Below are 24,969 nucleotides of genomic sequence, written 5' to 3' on the forward strand. Positions count from 1 at the left end.
GATGTGTGTGTGTTAGTGAGGGTGTGTGTGTGTGTTAGTGAGGATGTGTGTGTTAGTGAGGATGTGTGTGTGTTAGTGAGGGTGTGTGTGTGTTAGTGAGGATGTGTGTGTGTGTGTTAGTGAGGATGTGGGTGTGTGTGTTAGTGAGGATGTGTGTGTGTGAGTGTGTGTTAGTGAGGATGTGTGTGTGAGGGTGTGTGGTTGTGGTAGTGTTATTGTGGTGTGTGTGTGTTAGTGGATGTGTGGTGTTGTCGGATGTGTGTTGTTAGTGCGGGTGTGTGTGTTCGTGCTGCTGTGTGTGTGTGTCTCGTGTCTGCTGTGTGTGTGTGTGTGTAGTGAGGCTGTGTGTGTGTGTGTGGTGTTCGTGAGGTGTGTGTGTGTCTGAGGGGTGTGTGTGTGTTTGTGCGAGGATGTGTGTGTGTTCGTGCGGGTGGTGTGTGTGTTGTGCGGATGGTGTGTTTCGTGCGGCTGTGTGTTGTGTTCGTGCGGGTGTGTGTGTGTCGTGCGGCTGTGTGTGTGTGTGGTTCGTGCGGATGTGTGTGTGTGTGTTCGTGAGATTGTGTGTGTGCGTGTGTGTTCGTGCGGCTGTGTGTGTTCGTGCGGATGTGTGTGTGTGTGTGTGTGTTAGTGAGGATGTGTGTGTGCGGGTGTGTGTGTGTGTTCGTGCGGCTGTGTGTGTGTGTGTGTGTGTGTGTTAGTGAGGATGTGTGTGTGAGGGTGTGTGTGTGTTAGTGGATGTGTGTGTGAGGGTGTGTGTGTGTTAGTGAGGATGTGTGTGAGTGTGTGTTAGTGAGGATGTGTGTGTGTGTGTGTTAGTGAGGATGTGTGTGTGAGGGTGTGTGTGTTAGTGAGGATGTGTGTGTGTGTGTGTGTGAGGGTGTGTGTGTGTTAGTGAGGATGTGTGTGTGTGTGTGTTAGTGAGGATGTGTGTGTGTGTGTTAGTGAGGATGTGTGTGTGTGAGTGTGTGTTAGTGAGGATGTGTGGTGTGTTCGGGATTGTGTGTGTCATGAGTGTGGTTTTCGTGCGGAGTGTGGTGTGAGTGTGTGGTGTGTGTTGGTGGTGTGGTGTGTGTAGGGTGGTGTTGTGTGGTTGTGTGTTGTGTGCGTGTTGTTTATTGCGATGTGTGTGTGTGTTAGTGAGGGTGTGTGTGTGTGTTCAGTGCGGTATGTGTGTGTGTTAGTGCGGGTGTGTTGTGTGTTGTGCGGCTGTGTGTGTGTGAGTTGTTTTGTGTGTGTGTTTCTATCGGTTGTGTGTGTTGTTAGTGCGATTTGTGTGTGGGTTGTGTGTGTGTGTTCGTGCTGTGTTTGTTGTGTGCGTGTGTGTGTTTGTGTGTGTGTGTGTGTGTGTGTGTTAGTGAGGATGTGTGTGTGTGAGTGTGTGTGTTAGTGAGGATGTGTGTGTGAGGGTGTGTGTGTAATAAAACGCACTGTGATAAACAGATCGAAGGTTAAGAGCAAAGGTCGTGTGTTAACTTCCTGTTTTTCCTGAATTCGGCCTTTAACCCCCGAAAACATCAGCGAGCAGGAGAGCGTGTAAACAATGTGTCTGTTCTGACTGCTGGATTACAAAGGGACGTGTGTGTATATATATTCTAGTGTGTGTGTCATCATGGTTCTGCTAAGACGGACGGTGAGGCCTCGTCACCTTCTGCTGGCGGCCATGTTGGCTCTGCTCCTCTTCTTCAGCTCCTTCTGGCTCCGTGAGTGTCTCCATGGCGGCCATTTTGGCTCCACCTCTGTCAGTTTCTACTTTACAGTGGGGAGGGAGAGTCACTCAAATACTCCTTTTACTTGAGAATTTACAATAAATGTTTTTATTTTATGACAAATTAATTCAACTTTAAATTCAGTAAAATAACAATATGTTTTTGACTCTTTTTTTTATTGTTTTTTTGATATTATAATGTCAAGTAATAAATATAATTAAATAAAACAATGCATTTTTGGCACAATAAGCATAATTTAGCATTTTTTCCCGATACATTTTACTGTTTTTATTTTATTTTCTATTGTATTTACTTTTTAAAAATAATTTGTACTTGTTAACAATTTTATTGTATGATGCAATAGTGGGTTTCTTTTAAATAACTGTTTTTATTCTATAATTCTGTCTTCAGCTCAGGGTGGAGGCAGAGACTGTGGCAGCGCTGGGCAGCCATGTTTGAAGTCTGTACGGCAAAAGGTAGACACACACACACACACACCCACACACACAAATGTTGTTTGATATAAGCATAAATAAAAAATTAAAATATATATATACCTGAATGAAAGAAAACATATTTTTTTAACTCTAACTTTTAAAAATACCATTTCATTCAGAAATAAAGAAGAACATGTCTAAATGCAGTATAAACCTGGTTTTCTTTCAGGCTGCGCCCCCATTGGTCGCTGCCGAAGCCCCGTCCCTCATTAAGGAGTGTCCCGGCCAATCGTTTCAGGCCAAGCTTCTGCTGCAGTATTTAAAGCTCAGCCTGAGCGACGCTGACAACGTCCTGCTGGAGCCGTACCTGCAGAGCTGGGATCAGCTGCTCAAGTACACTCAATATATATTCATTTAATTAGTTAAATGCTCTCACAGCACCTGTTTAGCTTATCTTAGCATAAAGAGTAAAAACAGGGGGAAACAGCTAGCCTGGATAGGTCCATAAAAAAAGTAAATTCAATTAAAAACTCAAATAAAAGTACTTAATTTACATCTAATTCAAAAGTGGCTCCTTAAATAATCAAAAAAGAGGATGAAAGGAATATTTCAACATTTCTGTTCGGTGCAAATCTTATGTCTGTTTAGCTTAGCTTAGCATAGGGTGAAGAAACAGAGTAACTCATCAAAAAGTCAACAACTTATTAATGTAGTAATACAAATCATACATTCGGATTGTGTTAATCCTGATGGAACTAATTTAGTTTAAATATTTGTCATTAAATGTTTATTAGATGTTTCTTATTTTCTGTGATAATAAAAAATCATGAAAAGCAACATTTGCACTCGATTGCTGCTAGGTAGTAAGCAAATTAGCTAGACATGCTAACATTAGCAATACAAATACTCTTGTCTCTCTTCAGATTCATGAAATCCCTCGGGACGATGGTCAGTTTATTCTCCGGTAAAGTGACAGAGAAAGTTGTAGTGATACAGGAGCTGTCACTCAAACACAGCGCAAAGGATCATGGGAAACGTAGTCCACAAACCCCAGCGTCGTTCGGACTAAAAACAGGGGTGAGTGTTGCAACAATAAAGCTGGAATAAATGAAGTTTTTATCTGATTTTGTTTGGGTTTTTTTTGCTCTCCAGGCGTATCGTTCGCTCAGATCCATGGTGGAGGCGGAGCTTAAAGAGGGCGTGGTCGACTTTTCCCGCCGCTCAGACTCTGGCTGCCGGACGCTTCTTCGACTTCACCGATCGCTGCTCTGGCTGAAACTCATGCTGGAGGGTTTGGCCGAAGGACCGGACGCCGATGGACAATTCAAAACACCTGGAGAGCTGTGCAGGTGATGCTAACAGGCTAAAGCTAACAGCTCGTTGTATAGTTCAAAGAGGCTAAAGCTAATAGCTCACCATTTGATTACAAGAGGCTATATTTAAAAAAAGATTATTGACACAATAAGTTTCCTTCCCCTCTCCCCCTACATCGTTGCCCTGGCCCCCCACCACCCCTGCGTCATGCTAACATGCTAATGCTAACACAATATATTCCCCCCTCAGAGACGCCTACATCGTGGCCCTCGCCCCCCACCACCCCTGGGTGCTGCGTCAGGCGGCAGAGTTCGTGTTCCTCGCCCTGCCGGAGCGACAGTACTTCCTGCAGCTGGTGTGTGTTCAGACCCAGCAGGAGGCCATGCCCGTCCTGCAGATCATCATCAACGCTCTGGAGCTCGTACACACGCAAACGCAGCGAATCCTCGCCCAACACGACATGCTCGAGCTGCCCTGAACGCACCACGACAGACAAAAATAAACCAGAAACACGTGAAAAAAAAAGAGAACTACAAATGTGGGAGATTTTCTTCTATTTATTTTGGTCACATACACAGAATACAACTAGCTACAGAAGTAACATATGTACGGTAAATATTTGAGTAATATCTAAAATGCAAAACATGCACTTTAAGGCACCATGCTGCACTCAGGAACACGTGGGATTTCGAAGTTTTGATTGACGTTTATCACTTTAACTAAACATGCATAGAATTAAGGATATATGCCTATTTAAACTGTTGTTTTGATACAACATCCGATTTCCCACTTGCCCTGAATGCAACACACATGGTGAGAATATTATACTAACTTATTTAACGCTACAAGAAGTAAACATGTAAGAAATGTGACGACTTTAACAGGAGTTTACGGTGAACGTTGCATGAGCTGTAAAAACACACAGAGCTTTAATAGTCTTTAAACTAAAAATGTTTATACAATGCAACCCGTTTCTTTATTATTAAACTCGCAATAAACTCCTACACTAAAAACTTTATTTAATTTTTTTGGTTTATAGAAAATAGTAGAACATTTGTAGACAGAAAAATGTGTTTCTAAATTCCTATTTTCTCTGTAAAAGCTGGCTATTGTCGAATATCTTTTTAACAGAAAAAATACCGTTACTCACTTTATCTTGAGTTTTCTTTTACAAAGCATTTATTTTCCAAGTTCAATTGGTTTTCAGTTTAAATGCTACATGATTTTAAAAAGAACGTTTGTTTAAATTTAAACACTTTAAATGTTTTTTTGTCTCTAATCTTGAGATTTGGATATTTTCTGTTTGATATCATCTTAAAGTGGAACATTAAACACATCAGCTTGGACTCTGTAAGAGGGACGGACATTTTTCAAAAACTGCTCAGATTGACGTTGGTTCTCAGTTGTTAAGGGCACGTTGCGTTCAGGAACCCTTCGTCTCCTTGGTGGTGGCTCTTCATGTGCGTCTTCAGGCAGTGGCTCTGAGTGAAGGCTTTCGCGCAGACGGTGCATTGGTAGGGTCTCTCTCCGTTGTGCGTCCTCATGTGAACGGTCAGGTGTTCCTGCCGTGAACACGCCTTCCCGCAGACACTGCACACAAACAGCTTGATGCCCAGGTGGCCCCTCACGTGATTATTCAGATGCGTCTTGCGTTTAAAGAAGCGTCCGCACTCCTTACACTCGTACGGCGCCTCGTTCGTGTGAGTTCGCATGTGCGATTTTCTATAGCCGTTGGACATGAACCTTTTACCGCAGACGGAGCACGGAAACGGCCGCTCGCCTGAGTGCATATTCAGGTGCATCATCAAACCGCCGTTGGTCACGAAAGTCTTACAGCAGATGTGGCAGAGGAACGTTTTCTCGCGCACCGTGTGGGTTTTCTTGTGAGATCTCAGAGTTCCCGGGAGTTTGAAACGCTTCCCGCAGATCTCACAGCCGTATCGACGTTCGCCAGAATGCGTGGATTTGTGTCTGGTTAACGATCTCATGTCTAATAACGATTTCCCACAAACGTTGCAGATGAAACGCTCTCTCTTGCCGTGAAGCCGTCTGTGAGCCTGAAACGACCCCTTTAATCCAAACGCCTTCGGACACACGTCGCATTTGTATGGTTTCTCTTCTCGATGCACCCATCTGTGGATGCTTAAATTGGAGGCGTGTGCAAAGGCTTTTCCGCAGACGTCGCATTTAAATGGCCGGTCGCCCGTGTGCAGCGTGACGTGGCGCTTCAGCCCGGTGACGGTGAGGAAGGACTTCCTGCAGAACGAGCACTCGTGGGTCTTTTTGTATTTGTTTTTCAGATGAGACTTTAATTCCTCTGAGGTTTCGAAGAGGTCGCCACAGACGCCACAGACGCACGGCGCTTCTTCTTCGCCCACGTGACTCCAGGCGTGTTTGACGAGGCTTCCAAGGAGAATGTATGAAATGCCGCACACTTTACACAGATTTTTACCCCCAAACTTCTCTCTCTTAGCGCCGCTTTGCCTCGTCTCAGCGTCGGGTTTCCAGTCTCCGTCCGACGCCTCGTTTGCCATTTCGTCATCGCTGGATTCTGCCGCTTCCTGTGTCTCTACTTCCTGTGCCTCTAATTCCTGTGCCTCTACTTCCTGTGTCTCTACTTCCTGGATCTTTAATTCCTGTGTCTCTACTTCCTGGATCTTTAATTCCTGTGTCTCTATTTCCTGGGTCTCTACTTCCTGGGTCTCTACTTCCTGTTCCTGGGATGTGTTGCTGCTGCACGGGTCTGCATGCTGGACACGACTGGAGAAGAAAAGTATAAAAAAAACAACTTTAGTTTGTTGGATGTCTGCATGCACAGGTGTAGATATTCGTGTCAAATTATCCTAAAATCATTTAACCTGTTAAGCCCGAGAGACCTCGGTACTGGGGCCCTCCCGCAACATCTTGCAAGAAACAGTGTCTGAGGGTTCATTTAATAAACTATGAATGTTTTGTATCCATGTAACGGGAAGAAACTCATCTAACTGATCATTTTATTATTTATTTATTTTTTAAAACCCCACAATGCTAACGCTGATAGTCTGAATTAGCAACGAGCGAAAAATGCTAACAGATTTACTGCACCGAAACTCACTCATAAAACCTTATTATTTATCCATTCTGCACATCCGACACATCGTTTCACATCGTGAGATGACACAGAATCGAAGGGTACCCTCATTATCACTCAATGATACGAACTTGCGACTTTATAAACAAAAACAGACATCAAAACATGTGGCCCTAGGTAGCTAAAAACGCTAACATGGCTCACCTGTGTCGTAGTCTGGTCTTCAATGGCATTACAACGATAAAAACGCTGCTGAAGTTAATCCATATGTTAATCCAATGTGTCTGTGTCCCTTTGAATGATTTCTGATAATCCATGAGCAATAAACCTGCTTTTCCGTTTCCAGATGTCAGAGCTAGAGACAGCTTCACTCTGGAGAAAAACTGTGAACGCGAAGCCCACACCTTTTTGTTTTACCGTGTGTGTGTGGGGAAATCCCCCTTCGATTATATTGGCTCTAACGGTCAGAAAGAGGTGTCAATCAGCAACATCGACAAAGGGGGGCCAGAGAAAGGTCAAATCCACCCAAATGGCCCCAGAAGTGGGTTTTTTGTGCTAAATCTCTCTAAAAAGGTCAAATGTCACTTGTTTTGCATCAATCTTGATACAGGGTACTTATTATATGTTGTACTTTGGATTCCTAAAGCTTTTAGTCTACCTTACCATCATCCAAGGTTAGTTTTCACTATAAGTAAAAAAGAAATTTTGGACGGACACAATAATTTACAGTTTTTTTACCATGTTCAATCTGAATTTTCTTTAAAATAAAAACCTCTATATTGATTCTGACTTTTCTACATTCAACTCACAGGTTTATAATTACTTTGAAAACAAGATTATTAATGTAACCCTTTTAGAAGATATGGTCATTTGTTCTGGGAATGTCATTTTGGAGCAGGTTAAAGGTTAAAACATATAGTCTTATACTCTGATTTACTTTGTTGAAGTGTATCGTTAGTCTGGTATGTGTTTAACAGAGACAGATGCTAAGGGTTTACATTTCAGGAGGTAAAGGAAGTAAAAGGGGGATTTGCAAATGGTTAATGACGAGAGGGTTTTCTGGTTTAATGATGAGATGTTTAGATCATGCCTCAGAGAATCGAAGGGTGGGACCAGTTGGATATTCTCTCAACTATACAGCTGTGTCTCTCCTCTGATGAAGCAGCTCTGTTCCTGCATTTGAGCAGACTCTGGTACTGGTGTTTTTTTTAGTTGTAGATTAAACCGTTTTGAATTACCTTGAACTGAGCTCGGTTTCGTCAGGTTTCATCACCACATCATTTGAAAGGTGGCGCTCCTCTTCCTCCTCCTCCTCCTCTTCCTCATCCTCCTCCTCTTCCTCATCCTCCTCCTCATCCTCCGCTCCTTTCTGCAAGAATCGATGCTTTTTTATTTGTAGTCAAACAATAATATAGTACAATATATCGTTCATTCACATTTTCAATTTTCCCAGCTGTATCAATATAATCCTGGAGACGTGTCCAGTACCAGTAACAGAGTCCACTCGGCCTGCCGTAGAAAACAAGACAAATAAAAAACAATAATAGTAACTATTCCTACTGTATCAGCAGATGCATTGTGTTTTTCTCACATAGATATTCCACACAGTGGGAGGTTCAGAGAATCGATGCTTTTTCAAATACAAATAGGGCCAACGTCATCTCATTTTATTATAATTTTTGTATCTTTAAAGGTCCCCTATTATACTCATCAATATATCCCAGGTCTCAGATATATCCAGAGCCTGTCTCTGATTGGCTGAAACACCAAACAGATCATTGCAGCATTACCCATAATCCCCTCTGTTTCAGCCCTGTTTCCAAAGTGCTGATTCTCTGTCTGTTACTTTAGATGAAAACAAGGAGCCCCTCCCCACGCCCCTCTGAGAGAGATTTGGTTACAAAGAACTCAATGGTGCTCTAGAGGAGATCCAGGTGATAAGGGTGGGGGGGGGGTTACCTTGGTTGCTGATTGGCTAATGGTGACACAAGACAAAACATCGTTATGACATCATCAAGTGGCCAAAATCTGATCAGCTAATTTTCAGACAGGTTTTTATAGAAATGGATCAAAAAGAGAGAAAATCTTTGTTCCTGAAACTTTCAGAGTCTCTTTCCACAGAGGGGACACATGTTGATGTAGAAGAGACATGAAGAAGAGGGGACACATGTTGATGTAGAAGAGACATGAAGAAGAGGGGACACATGTTGATGTAGAAGAGACATGAAGAAGAGGGGACACATGTTGATGTAGAGGAGACATGAAGAAGAGGGGACACATGTTGATGAAGAAGAGACACGAAGAAGAGGGGACACATGTTGATGTAGAAGAGACATGAAGAAGAGGGGACACATGTTGATGCAGAAGAGACATGAAGAAGAGGGGACACATGTTGATGTAGAAGAGACGTGAAGAAGAGGGGACACATGTTGATGTAGAAGAGACATGAAGAAGAGGGGACACATGTTGATGTAGAAGAGACATGAAGAAGAGGGGACACATGTTGATGTAGAAGAGACATGAAGAAGAGGGGACACATGTTGATGTAGAAGAGACATGAAGAAGAGGGGACACATGTTGATGTAGAAGAGACATGAAGAGAGGGACACATGTTGATGTAGAAGAGACATGAAGAAGAGGGGACACATGTTGATGTAGAAGAGACATGAAGAAGAGGGGACACATGTTGATGTAGAAGAGACATGAAGAAGAGGGGACACATGTTGATGTAGAAGAGACATGAAGAAGAGGGGACACATGTTGATGTAGAAGAGACATGAAGAAGAGGGGACACATGTTGATGTAGAAGAGACATGAAGAAGAGGGGACACATGTTGATGTAGAAGAGACATGAAGAAGAGGGGGACACATGTTGATGTAGAAGAGACATGAAGAAGAGGGGACACATGTTGATGTAGAAGAGACATGAAGAAGAGGGGACACATGTTGATGTAGAAGAGACATGAGAAGAGGGAGACACATGTTGATGTAGAAGAGACATGAATAAGGGGACACATGTTGATGTAGAAGAGACATGAAGAAGAGGGGACACATGTTGATGTAGAAGAGACATGAAGAAGAGGGGACACATGTTGATGTAGAAGAGACATGAAGAAGAGGGGACACATGTTGATGTAGAAGAGACATGAAGAAGAGGGGACACATGTTGATGTAGAAGAGACATGAAGAAGAGGGGACACATGTTGATGAGAAGAGACATGAAGAAGAGGGAGACACATGTTGATGTAGAAGAGACATGAAGAAGAGGGGACACATGTTGATGTAGAAGAGACATGAAGAAGAGGGGACACATGTTGATGTAGAAGAGACATGAAGAAGAGGGGACACATGTTGATGTAGAAGAGACATGAAGAAGAGGGGACACATGTTGATGAAGAAGAGACATGAAGAAGAGGGGACACATGTTGATGTAGAAGAGACATGAAGAAGAGGGGACACATGTTGATGTAGAAGAGACATGAAGAAGAGGGGACACATGTTGATGTAGAAGAGACATGAAGAAGAGGGGACACATGTTGATGTAGAAGAGACATGAAGAAGAGGGGACACATGTTGATGTAAAGAAGAGACATGAGAAGAGGGGAACATTGTGATGTAGAAGAGACATGAAGAAGAGGAGACACATGTTGATGTAGAAGAGACATGAAGAAGAGGGGACACATGTTGATGTAGAAGAGACATGAAGAAGAGGGGACACATGTTGATGTAAGAAGAGACATGAGAAGAGGGGGACACATGGTGATGTAGAAGAGACATGAAGAAGAGGGACCACATGTTGATGAGAAGAGACATGAAAGAAGAGGGGACACATGGTTGATGTAGAAGAGACCTGAAGAAGAGGGGACACATGTTGATGTAGAAGAGACAGTGAAGAAGAGGGGACAAATGTTTGATGTAGAAGAGACATGAAGAAGAGGGGAGACACATGGTGATGTAAGAAGAGACAATAGAAGAGAGGGGACACATGTTGATGAAGAAGAGACATGTAGAATGACGAGGACACATGTGGATGAAGAAAGAGGGGACACATGTTGATGTAGAAGAGACATGAAGAAGAGGGACACATGTTGAGAAGAGGGGACACATGTTGATGTAGAAGAGACATGAAGAAGAGGGGACACATGTTGATGTAGAAGAGACATGAAGAAGAGGGGACACATGTTGATGTAGAAGAGACATGAAGAAGAGGGGACACTAAGACTTGTACCCTGAGACGGAGGTAGAGCAGCGTCTTCTCCCCCCCGCTGCTCCTGGTTCTTAATATGTCCTCTGGAGTCAGTGTCTCCAGCTGGATCCTCTGCAGCCGGCGGCTCCGGTCCGTTCGGAGGAACTCGAGTCTGCTGCTGTCCGTCAGCCGAGGGAAAGAGGAGCGAAGGAGCAGCAGGAAGTCTTCCTCCGAGAGGCCGGGGGGGAAGCACACCTCCTTCACCGGGTACTTCTTAAACACTGAGAGGAGGAGGAGGAGGAGGAGGAGGAGGAGGAGGAGGAGGAGGAGGAGGAGGATTACAATCCACTGCATTGACTCTTTTTAAACTATACACAAGTCAGTCATTAAAACACATCCACACACTCTAAAAAACTACATTTTAAACTTCAGACTCATTCTTTCTACTTTTCGTAGCAACGGTTTCAAATCAGCGTCTCTTGGATTAAAAAGAACACAAATAAACTCTAACAATCTTTAATGGCATATATTTCTTGTAAACATATTTTTGTTTTAAAATCTGATGTTTATAAGCTGCTTCGTTTTTGCAAAAGTCCGTGTAAATAAACACAACTTTTACCGGTTTCTAGACGAGACACGAGTAAATGAAGTTTAAAAGAAATACGAGGTAACCATGACGTTGTTAAAATCTGTACGTTGCCTTTAAAGGTGGGTAAGAATGGAGAAACCAGCTCGAGTGCGCTAGAATTTGAAAATCAGCCACTTCCTCACAGAGCCCCGCCTCCAACACACACGAACGCGCTCATGACCAATGAGGGCACGAGATAAGTTTGTGCCCAGATGGAAGGCTGACAGGCAGGTAGGCCATCCAGTTACTTTAGCCGGCTCAGATGATTGGTCGAGCTTTCTACAGCACCACGGCTTCCACTAGATTATATTTTAAAATAGATTTATTAATTTTCCACTCTTTTTTTGGCTGTTCCTACCCCACCTTGAAAGACCATAAGGATTGGTTCCAACTCAAAGTCACAGAAATACACCTTAAAACGAGGATATTGATAATTAAACACATTATAATGATATCGATATATTGTTTATTTTTGTAATTAATTTTCCACTCTTTTTTTGGCTTTTCTTATTTTTGCCAATTTTACTGAAAAGTTCTTCCGAGCTCAGGTGAGTCTTCTGACGTCACAGCAGAGCTACGTCAGGAGGGCGAGGGATGTCCAAATATGGTGGGACATTTTCCGGGGGAAGTCGCCGCACCATATTTGGGCATCCCTCTAAAACACTCGCAGCTCTCATGCTTGTTTTCTCAGTCGAACGAGGAGAGAGGAGAGAGGAGGAGGAGGGGAAGTTTTTCAGGAGTCGAGAAAGTGACTTAAAGACTTGGAAATCTGCAATTGAATCGATCCATCGGTTAGTTTTCTGCCTCGGGGCGAAACAAAGACCTTTGGAGCAGGTTTGACCCTTTGAGGAGTGAAAAGACGCAGAAAGCAACGCACACAGGTGAGTTTCTCAGTTCCTGTTTACGTTTTCCTGTCGCGATCTAAACTTTCCGGACTTTAAATTAAAGTGTAAACACAACTTTAACGCTTAACAATACACGCCGATTAATCTATTTGTCGATCTGTTCAACATACATTGTGTTTGTACCTAATTTAGTGAGAAAAACGTCAAAATTAGAGACAATTTTTTGTTTGTTTTCACTTAAAATGAATGTCTTTTGGTTCCTTCAATAAATAATCCAACATTTAAACACAACATTAACGCTAAAAAATACACGCCGATTAATCAATTGGTCGATCTGTTACATTTTAATCGTGTTGTAACTTTATTTAGTGAGAAAACACCGGAATTAAAGTACATTTGTTTGTTTTTCGCTTAAAGTGAACGTATTTTGGGGCTTACAATAAATAATCCCCCTATTAAGATGAAATGATGTAACTAAGTAGGTATAATATTCACAACATCAATATTATATGAAATTAAAATGTGGTTAATAAAAAGTCAGAAATGTAGTTAAAAAAATGTTATGATGATTTCCCCCAACCCCACATCTTATTGTTTTTCCTGATAAGTAACTAAAACCCTGATCATGTCCTATTTTTGAAAATATAGTATAACCCTTCCTAAATCATTTAAAACCCGTTTTGAACTGTCTTTATTGAGAAACTAATAATGTATTGTATAATAACCTATTGAAAGAAATGCAACACAATACACTGAACATATTACAGACAACAGTCTGAAAAGAAAAAGGAAGTGTTATTTAAAACATCAAAAATAGACATTTTTGTTTGTTTTCACTTAAAACGAATGTCTTTTGGTTCCTTCAATAAATAATCCAACATTTAAACACAACATTAACGCATTCCACGGAATATGAGTGTCTCTGAAGGCAATGACCTCCCCACCTTCAAAGGTCTATCGTGATGTTTGTAGGAACTGTTGGGAAGCGGCGTGTTTCCTGACCACTGCTGTGTTCCAGCAAACATCCACTGATAAACTGCGATGTTATCAACTCCATGAGAACTCCATGTGTTTTTAACTTAGGGTCAAACCTGTGTTTAGTCTAGAAAAAGATAAATGTGTGCATTTTATTATAAAGCTGTGTATATTTACAGACTGTTGCAAAAACTAAGACGCTTATAAACACCAGGTTTAAAACTAAAAAAGGTTACACCCTCCACCTGACAGGAGGGAGCCTCGTTTAGCTGCGAGTTCAATCCATCGCTGAGGGAGAGTGTGTAGGGGGTGGTTTGGAATTGGGCCTCTAAATAAGTTTTGAATGTGATGATGTCACTTCCTGTTTACCTTTGTTTGACAGCACGTCTGAGCGGCAGGTTCCCAGCATGCAGACTCTCAGGAGGAGGTTGTTGTTGGTTTGCTTCTTCTCCAGGGGGGGTCTGCCTCTCCTGCGCCTGGCAGTCTGAACTCTGGGCGGCGATAACCTGCAGGAGGAGAGTCATGGAACATTATATCATACTCTCACATCCGAAAGGAACCCTTCAACAAATACCTCAAAGCTCACGTATTCCCTGTAAAAGGCGTTCATCTGTGGAATGGCTAATGATGATGTGCAACGTTATCTAAACATATCACTCAGAAACCAAAGCCTGAATGGTTCTGAGCAGGACCGCTGAACTCAGGCGTGATATTTGTTGTCGTTGTAAAAGTTATTTCTTTTTGGTTGTTTTGTACAAAGAAATGATTTGTTTAAAAGAATGAATCCAATATCACGGATGACCTGTTAACATGTAATCTCTTTGCGCCTATACTACTGGCCTTACGGTAGTCTAGGTTGCCCTCTGGAGGCTGTGAAACGCATGCGCAGTCAGTCTGTGTCGACCTGGAGCATGAGGTCCACTGTTCGTTAATGGCTCTGTATTGGTGTTATGCACGTTGATTGAATAAACCAAGTTAACAGAAGATAAACTTGTATTTTCATGAACAGTGTACGCTGGGGGGGGGGGGGGGGGGCAGTACGCTGTCTGTCCAGCTGCAGAACTCTCCGTTATGATTATTGATTTTGTTTTTCTAACATGTTAATAAATTGACTAATTAAATATAAATAGCTTTCAAACTCTGATCAACCACTTTACTCACAATTAGCACTAATGTTTATGTGTTTTTGTTTTCTTTGTCCTGTTTATGTTTTTTTGTAAAGCGTCTTTGAGCACTAGGAAAAGCGCTATAACAATCCAATGCATTATTAGTATTATTATCAGACTGAGGGAGCATTTCAAGTTCACCATCTCTTCTTCTTTTACTACTTCTGACAACAGGTAGCAGCAATGACCTAAGTGGCTGTGGTCCTGGATCATAGGTCCTGGATGGAGATCCTCGTGGATTCATCTTCCTATTATACACACAAGCATTTCCTAACATTTGGACTATATGCTGTAAATGTATTATCTCTTGGATTTACACACGGCATCTATTGCACGTCTGTCCGTCCTGGGAGAGGGATCCCTCCTCTGTTGCTCTCCCTGAGGTTTCTCCCATGTTCCCTTTAAACTGTGGGTTTTCTCTGGAAGTTTTTCCTTGTACGATGTGAGGGTCTAAGGACAGAGGGTCTAAGGACAGAGGGTCTAAGGACAGAGGGTCTGAGGACAGAGGGTCTGAGGTCAGAAGGTCTGAGGACAGAGGGTCTGAGGACAGAGGGTCTAAGGACAGAGGGTCTGAGGACAGAGGGTCTGAGGACAGAGGGTCAAAGGACAGAGGGTCTAAGGACAGAGGGTCTAAGGACAGAGGGTCTAAGGACAGAGGGTCTAAGGACAGAGGGTGTCGTATTGTCATACTGATATTCTGTACAAACTGTAAAGTCCACTGAGACAAATGTAACATTTGTGATATTGGGCGATAAATAAACACTGATTGATTGATTGGTTGATTGATTGATTGGTTGGTTGATGAATGAGTCATAAAGCTATTTATTGTTGTGAGGTTAATGGTAGGGATGCACCGAATATTCGGCCACCGAAAATTATCGGCCGAAAATGGTTAAAAAGGCCCTTTCGGCCGAAAGGGTTTTAGCACCGAAAAAATATCACCGAATGTCAGAACAGGCTTACGTTGGTAACCTAACGTGTTGTTGTGATGACGTAATAAAGACGCGGCGACCATGCTCGCAGCTGGCTCACAGGGGGGGGGGGGGGACATTGACCTTTGTCATCGAGATTGCCCTGAGCCTTTAACAAATCGTATTAAATAATCTGATGACAGACTGTAAACAGAATAGCTGAAATGTTAACAAACTAAATAACTCAGTTACCTCTAATCATTAACCCATGTTTGTATCATGTAGTTAACTCCGTGTGTTGCTGCTAGAATACATAACACCTGACGTGGAAACGTTACTCGTGATGGAGCTACAGAGCTGCTAGAAAGACGGTGGAACCCGGTACATTCCTCCGTCTGCATGCGGTGCACTTTTGCTAAATGTTTAGACAAATTGCTCGTGCTTACATGCTAAACTCTTATTGCACTTATGGTAACAAGTATTCTCCACATCGAGACGGGTAAAGTTGAACCACACCTCGGAGCGCGTTCTCTCCGCCATCTCCGCAGTGTGCTCCGCTGCATGTAGCAGCTGCGTGTGTGTAAACTGCCCCGCCCCCTCGCACACAGACGGGAGAGAGATCTCGTCTGATCGAAAATACATCATAGACGCATTTGTTGTCTTTGCATATTAGAAACGAGTTGGCGACACTAAGACTGCGATATCATGTTTTTAGCAATAATACATGACATATATAAATGTACTGTATGCATTCAAAAGTGCTGAATACATGTTTTATGGACCCATAATAGTGATTATTATTTAAGTTACGTTTTGCCATAATCATGTCTATTTCCATAATCAGGTAGCTGAACAACATTGGTAACAAATGTATACATTATATATATATATATATATATATATATATATAATGTATACATTTTTTACCAATGTATATATATATATATTTCTATTAATCATTTTCGGCCTTTCGGCATTCGGTTTCGGCCAACTGTTTCCCATTCGGTGCACCCCTAGTTAATGGTCTTATCTTTTGTGGAGTGTAGACTTGATGTTTCTCCATTTGCTAGCAGGTGTGTTTTAAAGACTCCTGTATGTAGTCTGTTTAAGGGCGACTGCGGCTGCGAGGGAGTGCGGTCGTCTTTCACCCAGAAGGTTGTGGGTTCGATCCCAGCCCGTGCAGCCAACATGTCGATGTATCCTTGGGCGAGATACTGAACCCTGAGATGCTCCCGATGGCCAACGGTGTGTGAGTGTGTGTGAAGGTTAGGTCCTAGAGTCAGGCACACTGCTCTGTGTGAATGTCAGGTCCTAGAGTCAGGAACACTGCTCTGTGTGAGTGTCAGGTCCTAGAGTCAGGAACACTGCTCTGTGTGAATGTTAGGTCCTAGAGTCAGGAACACTGCTCTGTGTGAATGTTAGGTCCTAGAGTCAGGAACACTGCTCTGTGTGAATGTTAGGTCCTAGAGTCAGGAACACTGCTCTGTGTGAATGTTAGGTCCTAGAGTCAGGAACACTGCGCTGTGTGAATGTTAGGTCCTAGAGTCAGGTACACTGCTCTGTGTGAATGTTAGGTCCTAGAGTCAGGAACACTGCTCTGTGTGAATGTTAGGTCCTAGAGTCAGGCACACTGCTCTGTGTGAATGTTAGGTCCTAGAGTCAGGAACACTGCTCTGTGTGAATGTTAGGTTCTAGAGTCAGGAACACTGCTCTGTGTGAATGTTAGGTCCTAGAGTCAGGAACACTGCTCTGTGTGAATGTTAGGTCCTAGAGTCAGACACTGCTCTGGTGTAAGTGTTAGGTCCTAGAGTCAGGAACACTGCTCTGTGTGAAGTGTCAGGGTCTAGAGTCAGGCACACTGCTCTGTGTGAGTGTCAGGTCCTAGAGTCAGGAACACTGCTCTGTGGTGAGTGTTCAGGTCCTAGAGTCAGGACACACTGCTCTGTGTGAGTGTGAGGTCCTAGAGTCAGGAACACTGCTCTGTGTGAATGTGTAGGTCCTAGAGTCAGGAACACTGCTCTGTGTGAATGTTAGGTCCTAGAGTCAGGAACACTGCTCTGTGTGAATGTTAGGTCCTAGAGTCAGGAACACTGCTCTGTGTGATGTTAGGTCCTAGAGTCAGGTACACTGCTCTGTGTGAATGTTAGGTCCTAGAGTCAGGCACACTGCTCTGTGTGAATGTTAGGTCCTAGAGTCAGGCACACTGCTCTGTGTGAATGTGAGGTCCTAGAGTCAGGTACACTGCTCTGTGTGAATGTTAGGTCCTAGAGTCAGGAACACTGCTCTGTGTGAATGTTAGGTCCTAGAGTCAGGAACACTGCTCTGTGTGAATGTCAGGTCCTAGAGTCAGGTACACTGCTCTGTGTGAATGTCAGGTCCTAGAGTCAGGTACACTGCTCTGTGTGAGTGTTAGGTCCTAGAGTCAGGAACACTGCTCTGTGTGAATGTCAGGTCCTAGAGTCAGGTACACTGCTCTGTGTGAATGTCAGGTCCTAGAGTCAGGAACACTGCTCTGTGTGAGTGTCAGGTCCTAGAGTCAGGAACACTGCTCTGTGTGAGTGTTAGGTCCTAGAGTCAGGTACACTGCTCTGTGTGAATGTCAGGTCCTAGAGTCAGGTACACTGCTCTGTGTGAGTGTTAGGTCCTAGAGTCAGGAACACTGCTCTGTGTGAATGTCAGGTCCTAGAGTCAGGTACACTGCTCTGTGTGAGTGTTAGGTCCTAGAGTCAGGCACACTGCTCTGTGTGAGTGTCAGGTCCTAGAGTCAGGCACACTGCTCTGTGTGAGTGTCAGGTCCTAGAGTCAGGAACACTGCTCTGTGTGAATGTTAGGTCCTAGAGTCAGGAACACTGCTCTGTGTGAATGTTAGGTCCTAGAGTCAGGCACACTGCTCTGTGTGAATGTCAGGTCCTAGAGTCAGGAACACTGCTCTGTGTGAATGTTAGGTCCTAGAGTCAGGAACACTGCTCTGTGTGAATGTTAGGTCCTAGAGTCAGGAACACTGCTCTGTGTGAATGTTAGGTCCTAGAGTCAGGAACACTGCTCTGTGTGAATGTTAGGTCCTAGAGTCAGGAACACTGCTCTGTGTGAATGTCAGGTCCTAGAGTCAGGCACACTGCTCTGTGTGAATGTCAGGTCCTAGAGTCAGGTACACTGCTCTGTGTGAATGTCAGGTCCTAGAGTCAGGTACACTGCTCTGTGTGAATGTTAGGTCCTAGAGTCAGGCACACTGCTCTGTGTGAATGTCAGGTCCTAGAGTCAGGTACACTGCTCTGTGTGAATGTTAGGTCCTAGAGTCAGGAACACTGCTCTGTGTGAATGTTAGGTCCTAGAGTCAGGAACACTGCTCTGTGTGAATGTTAGGTCCTAGAGTCAGGCACACTGCTCTGTGTGAATGTTAGGTCCTAGAGTCAGGCACACTGCTCTGTGTGAATGTTAGGTCCTAGAGTCAGGCACACTGCTCTGTGTGAATGTTAGGTCCTAGAGTCAGGCACACTGCTCTGTGTGAGTGTTAGGTCCTAGAGTCAGGAACACTGCTCTGTGTGAATGTTAGGTCCTAGAGTCAGGCACACTGCTCTGTGTGAGTGTCAGGTCCTAGAGTCAGGAACACTGCTCTGTGTGAGTGTCAGGTCCTAGAGTCAGGCACACTGCTCTGTGTGAGTGTTAGGTCCTAGAGTCAGGCACACTGCTCTGTGTGAGTGTCAGGTCCTAGAGTCAGGCACACTGCTCTGTGTGAGTGTTAGGTCCTAGAGTCAGGAACACTGCTCTGTGTGAATGTTAGGTCCTAGAGTCAGGCACACTGCTCTGTGTGAATGTTAGGTCCTAGAGTCAGGAACACTGCTCTGTGTGAATGTGAGGTCCTAGAGTCAGGAACACTGCTCTGTGTGAATGTTAGGTCCTAGAGTCAGGAACACTGCTCTGTGTGAATGTTAGGTCCTAGAGTCAGGAACACTGCTCTGTGTGAATGTTAGGTCCTAGAGTCAGGTACACTGCTCTGTGTGAATGTGAGGTCCTAGAGTCAGGAACACTGCTCTGTGTGAATGTTAGGTCCTAGAGTCAGGCACACTGCTCTGTGTGAGTGTTAGGTCCTAGAGTCAGGCACACTGCTCTGTGTGAATGTTAGGTCCTAGAGTCAGGCACACTGCTCTGTGTGAGTGTCAGGTCCTAGAGTCAGGCACACTGCTCTGAGTGAACGACATGTATGTAAAGCTTTGAGGGGTCTTAAAGACCGGATGAAGCGCTGTGTAAGTACAGACCATTTATCTTTCCTGTCTCGGCCCCTCCTCTTCTATTCTCTGCGAACATGTGAACATCAGCCCCTCTGCAGACCTCCTGATGCAGACTGCTTGACTCTGTAACGATTTACCTTCTTCAAGAATAAACTCCCAAAAAGACCGTCTTATTCCAATAATCTTCATTTCAGTTTAACGGAAAGGTTTCTCCCATTTTAATATTATTAGCTGGTTTGTGTCAGGAGTCACGCAGAGAGCGATGTGTGTTGTTGTTGTTTACCTGCTGTATGCTTCCGTCTCGTCAGCTGATGAGGTGACGGAGCCCGACGGAGACTCTCCTTTCTGACGAGGACCGACAGATTCACAGCTCCCAGAATCCTCTCTGTTCTGTGATGTTATAGTGAAAACATGATTTAGTGAACTCGTAGTTTTAGCATTTTGTTGCTTTTAGTGATTTTACATCCTTGCAAATATCTTTGATTTATTTAGTTCTGTAGTTAAACATTATATAACACGTATGTGTTTTGTTCTGAGTGGATCCTGCAGGTCTTCAGGTTGCTCCACATTTGGTGAAATAAAGACAGACCAATCCTTTATCACACCTGGAGAACAACAACCTCATATTAAGGTGTATTCATGTCTGTATGTGTACCTTGAGGCGGATGTAGAGGTTGGAGGATCGGATTCTGCTGCTGACCTTCTCCGCCGTCAGAGAGTCCACCTGCAGCGGCTTCAGCGTCTTCGTGCGGTCGGAGGTGAAGAACTCGAAGTCGTCCGTCAGCCGAGGAAACGAGGAGCGAAGAAGAAGCAGGAACTGTTCCTCCGAGAGACCGCGCGGGAAACACACCTCCTGCACCGGGCACCTGTCAAACACTGCAGGGGGGACACAGTTATAGTGTGAGTGTGTGAGTGTGTGTGTGTGTGTGTGTGAGTGAGTGAGTGAGTGAGTGTGGTGTGTGTGTGTGTGTGAGAGTGTGTGTGTGTGAGTGAGAGTGTGTGTGTGTGAGTGAGTCAGTGAGAGAGTGAGAGAGAGAGAGTGAGGAGAAAAGAGTGAGAGAGTAGATAGAGAGAGAAGAGACGGATAGACGCGGCGAGAGAGAAAGAGACGTAGAGGAGCGAAGAGAACGAGACGAACGAGACGAGAGCGCGAGAGAGAGACGGTTCAGACCGATAGAGCGGAGCGAGCGGAGAGAGAAAGAGATGCAGAGAGAGAGAAGTAGAGAGAAGGGGAGAGAGAGAAGGAGAGGGAGGAGCGCGAGAGAGGAGGAGGCAGAGAGAGAGAACAGGAGCCCGCGAGTTGCGCGAAGTTTCAGATTTGTTCGTGTTCTGAGGGAGAGGAGGTGTGTGTGTGTGTGTGTGTGTGTGTGTGTGTGTGTGTGTGTGTGTTTGTGTGTGTGTGTGTGTGTGTGTGTCAAACACTGCAGAAGAAAATACAGTTGTATTTGTAATAGAAAGATATTATACTCTCATACTGGATTAATATCATTGTGTGATTCTTATTGGCTAAGTTTATCTATTTTCACTCCTTAATAAACTCTATCCACAGTTGATGAACCACAGTGTTCCATTCCAGTGTGTGTGTGTGTGTGTGTGTGTGTGTGTGTGTGTGTGTGAGTGTATGTGTGTGTGAGTGAGTGTGTGACCCACCGGTGTTGGAGAGCACGAGGCTGCGGGCGTCCTCCAGGATGCAGACCCTGAGGGTGACTTCTCTCTGAGGCCGGTCAGACGCTCGGGGGGGAACCAGCCTGCAGGAAACAGACATTAACTCGTGTTATTCAGAGAGTCTGAGTAACACGAACCAAGTGGCGACGGTTAACCCACGAGTACCGCTTTTCTTTTACCTGGGTGTTATTTGAAAATCGGGGTCTTTGGGATCTGGTTTCGGCTGCTCTTCCTCTTCATCATCATCGTCGTACCACAGCATGCCGAGGCTGCCCGTCTCCTGCTCAGCTGCAAACAGATGCATTTCAATAACCAGTTACTAGGCAGATTACACTTTGAATACATCCTTCTGAGTAAACGTGATACACCTGTAATATGCAGAACACTCTTAGATTCACCTGGCTGCTCCTCTCCCCTGGAAACCACCACGTGGTCTTCAGCGGCTGGAACCAGGGCTTTAACACAAAAACAACAATCAGTGAATCCCCTTTATTAGCAGTTATAATAGCAGGCACATTTAGTGTCACTTTTTATGCCGAATTGTCAATACTAGAATAAAAAAGGTGTGTTAGTGTTTATTTAATTCTCTCTGAAGTCGGGAGTTCCCTGATTCGAGATTTTTGAATCAGAATACCTTTATTGGTCCCACAGAGCATTTACATTTGTTACAGCAGAGCCAAAGACAGCGTAATGTGAACTAAGATGCAAGATAACAAATAAACACACGATTTACAAAATACACATCCTACATATGCAGTTATTAACCGCATATTGTGCAGTTTCTATTTCTCAACAAGGGGTGTTATAGCACTGTGTGTGTGTGTGTGTGTGTGTGTGTGTGCGCGCGTGTGTGTGATATATAAAGAAGCGTTGTTACTGCATGTAATTATACTGTAATTTCCTCCAGGCTCCACCTCTCCTCTGCAGGTATATTATCTGTAACTGTATTCATCTTGTGTGAACCTGTACTTTCACTCTTCCTGCATACAAAGGTTGTATTTAATATATCACTCCGCCATAGTGATCACGTTTTAAATGGACTTCGTCTAATTAAAAGGAGCATTGATGATGATTCAACTGTATTGTGATTACATAGTACAGGTACTAGAAAGGAAAGAGTCTCTGCCTTTGACCCTTCCTAGTGTTAGGAGCAGTGTGCTGCCGTTGTGTAGTGATCACGTTTTAAATGGACTTCCTGAAAGGAGCTTTGTTACTGCATGCAAAGGTTGTATGTAATGTATAAGTTCCTCCATGCTCCACCTCTCCTCTGCAGATTGATCCGGGGCTTCAGGAGCTCCAGCTGGATGTTCTGCTGGCTGATCTCCCTCCTCAGGCCCGAGGCCTCCTCCTCGTACCCGGACACAGTTCTCTGTAACACCGCGAGGATCTCCTGCAGCGCGGTGCTCAGCTTCTCCGTCACGATGCCTCTCAGGATGTCGCATTTAGACATTTCCTCCACACTCTTGGAGCTGTCCTTCCAGTAAAACATGCTTTCATTTGTCTCCAAAGGGGCGATTTTACGCAGGAAAACTTCGCGCATCAAAACGTGGTGGTGTGCTTCCAGGTGGAGGAGCGGTGTGGCTACTTAATGGGTCCGATGAGAAACAAAGCACAGACAAATTCCCTGTAGAAGTTTTTTTTATTTTTGTTGTCGTTAATACACAATTAGTTTTGATTGCCTTTTTAGTTTGTGTGCATTCGTTTCAATCTTCTTTCTTTCTTAAACCAGGGAAGAGAGCCTGCAATGTTTATTTACCTTTTGTTTTTTTACCTTAAAAACGGTGGAGTTCCCGGAAGTAATTTCAAAATAAAAGCCCTCGGCTGCAGTCGAATTGTCCAAAAATCTTCTCCTATCGTCTATTCCTCTCCTCTGTGTGAAAGGTCACGGGGTTAAGGGATAGTGGATAGGAGAATTCAAAAGGACTTAGGAGAAGAGACTGCGGGGTTGCGTTCCGATAATCCAAAAATCAGCTCCTCAATTCTAACCCTATCTCCTATTCCTTGACCTCTGAGTGAAAGGTCACGGGGTTAAGGGATAGTGGATAGGAGACTTCAAAAGGACTTAGGAGAAGAGACCGTGGTACTTTAGAGAATCGACTGCACTTTCACTATCCCACGTGTTTCTGATGCGCCAGCGGACGTCCTGAATGAGCGTCTGCTGCTGTGGGGAAACTATGGAAACTACAGTTCTCTATACAGCGGACCTGTGCTTGAATTGGAATGAAAAAGGTGCCAGTACTCTAAAATCAGCAACTTTTTCAAGTCAATTTTATATATACAGCCCACAAACAAGAATTTGGCTACTATAATGCTGGTGGCTTTGTCTCTTTACTACTGTATATTTTAGAAAGGTTCACTGGACTTAACATTTTTTATGATAGGCAGCGGATATGGCTAAAGCTCAGTAAGGTCAATATTAACTGAAAATATAGCAATCAAAGTCTAGATCTTCTGCTGAAGACACATGAAGCAGAGACCTTTCAGGTGAGAGCCCCTCTGGTGGTGTTCAACATTAATGACAAGGAAACAAAGCTCTGGTCAGAAGCATTTTTTATAAAAAGCTTTAACAAAATTAAGTATTTCTGTACATTTTGAATGCAATCTAACTTTCCAACTCAGAAAACGAAAAACGAAAAAGTGCCAAAAGTCTTCTCACATGGCTGAGCTGCTTTGCAATATACTTCACCACTGAAGAATACAAATATGTATAAAGTAAACTATGATGCAATCTAACTTTCCAACTCAGAAAAATGATAAAGAGCATGAACAAAGAACATGTAAAAACAAATGCAAAATTTGCACAATCTAAAATGAGAAACTGTAACTGCAAGTAACAAAGTCTGAGCCATGGTAAAGAGTTACATTGAACACCAAGCTGATCAGATAACTCCCTGGTTGGTCTGAAGTCCTTCTATCTCCAGGATCTGTACAAATCGGCACATTATGCCAAAAGTCTTCTCACTGGGTGAGCTGCTTTGCAATATACTTCACATTGTTAGAAAAGGCTCCAGAAGGCCTTGGGGACATCAGTATCAGGGGCTGGAGCTGGACAGGCTCTTTCATCAGCACTTCTCCTTCCCTTTGCCAGCCAGGACCTCACATACTGTTCCGGATTGAACTGTCCTAGTGATGGTCCATTACATTTAATGAAAACCAGGCTGGACAGTCGGCTGACAGAGAGAGCATTCCTTTTTGCAGTAAGGATATCGTTCATGCAGCTGAATGCCCGCTCACACTCACTAGTGGAGACAGCGATGGTTCGGACTGCTTTCAGTAGAGGCTCCATGGCAGCAGGTGTACGGGATGCCCTGGTTTCCTTGTATTCGCGAAAGCCCTGAACAGTCTCTCTTCTGTCCACTTTCAGCACTTGGCACAAACGTAGCACCTCTACGTCCCCATACTGTACGTCTAACTCCTCTTCAGGCCAACTTCCAGGATGGATAACTTTCATGTCCTGGATTAGCTGATTGTCCCGGGCCTCCCGGCCATGTAATGGGATTTCTCTTGTGCTGACATGAGAGGAGGTTGTGGAAGTCATTCTGTGTCTCAGATTCTCTACCATACTGCGGAAAAACTGACCTGCATGAATCTGTACAAGCCTGCCATTCTCACGCAGGGCAACACCCTTGAAGGACTTCTCAGCTAGAGCTGTATGAACTGTAGTCATGTGTGGGCCAGGCATGGTGACCATGGATTCAAAAACTCGTATTTCTCGAGTTAAGAGCCTATCTGCTGTAGGCAGTGTCATCTCTCTTTTTTGGAGTTGCCGAGAGAGGTCGCTGAGCTCTGTGAGCGCATCGTACATCAGTCCCCAGATTGCTGACAAACGTTGCAGAT

The 24,969-nt window shown here is 44.0% G+C and overlaps 2 protein-coding genes across 2 annotated transcripts; one reads left to right on the forward strand and one right to left on the reverse strand.

Moving 5' to 3' along the window:
- Positions 1-1,457: 1,457 nt before the first annotated feature.
- On the forward strand, positions 1,458-4,001 carry si:ch73-269m23.5 (ceramide-1-phosphate transfer protein). The gene is made up of 6 exons (XM_034207983.1): positions 1,458-1,700; positions 2,118-2,182; positions 2,373-2,536; positions 3,067-3,220; positions 3,296-3,492; positions 3,707-4,001. Exons 1-6 carry the CDS (start codon positions 1,610-1,612, stop codon positions 3,933-3,935), a joined length of 900 nt encoding a protein of 299 aa, XP_034063874.1. The 5' UTR covers positions 1,458-1,609; the 3' UTR covers positions 3,936-4,001.
- On the reverse strand, positions 3,995-22,861 carry LOC117540959 (zinc finger protein 37-like). Its single transcript, XM_034207953.1, has 10 exons — positions 22,393-22,861; positions 21,531-21,587; positions 21,312-21,420; positions 21,118-21,215; positions 20,123-20,343; positions 19,751-19,857; positions 13,531-13,667; positions 10,756-10,994; positions 7,766-7,896; positions 3,995-6,217 (listed from the first exon to the last, which is right to left on the reverse strand). Exons 1-10 carry the CDS (start codon positions 22,670-22,672, stop codon positions 4,864-4,866), a joined length of 2,733 nt encoding a protein of 910 aa, XP_034063844.1. The 5' UTR covers positions 22,673-22,861; the 3' UTR covers positions 3,995-4,863.
- Between the last annotated feature and the right edge of the window lie 2,108 nt (positions 22,862-24,969).

Source organism: Gymnodraco acuticeps, unplaced genomic scaffold, assembly GCF_902827175.1.
Source record: "Gymnodraco acuticeps unplaced genomic scaffold, fGymAcu1.1, whole genome shotgun sequence".
Lineage (NCBI taxonomy): Eukaryota > Metazoa > Chordata > Actinopteri > Perciformes > Bathydraconidae > Gymnodraco > Gymnodraco acuticeps.

Bases quoted from the DNA above. Each gene is read 5' to 3' on its own strand.
- si:ch73-269m23.5 (XM_034207983.1), top strand. From the start codon at position 1,610: ATGGTTCTGCTAAGACGGACGGTGAGGCCTCGTCACCTTCTGCTGGCG. The intron at 1,701-2,117 runs GTGAGTGTCTCC...TTCTGTCTTCAG, and splicing joins CTTCAGCTCCTTCTGGCTCC to CTCAGGGTGGAGGCAGAGAC. The intron at 2,537-3,066 runs GTACACTCAATA...GTCTCTCTTCAG, and splicing joins AGCTGGGATCAGCTGCTCAA to ATTCATGAAATCCCTCGGGA.
- LOC117540959 (XM_034207953.1), bottom strand. From the start codon at position 22,672: ATGCGCGAAGTTTTCCTGCGTAAAATCGCCCCTTTGGAGACAAATGAA. The intron at 21,216-21,311 runs GTAAAAGAAAAG...TGTTTCCTGCAG, and splicing joins GATTTTCAAATAACACCCAG to GCTGGTTCCCCCCCGAGCGT. The intron at 20,344-21,117 runs GTGGGTCACACA...TCCCCCCTGCAG, and splicing joins CCTCGTGCTCTCCAACACCG to TGTTTGACAGGTGCCCGGTG.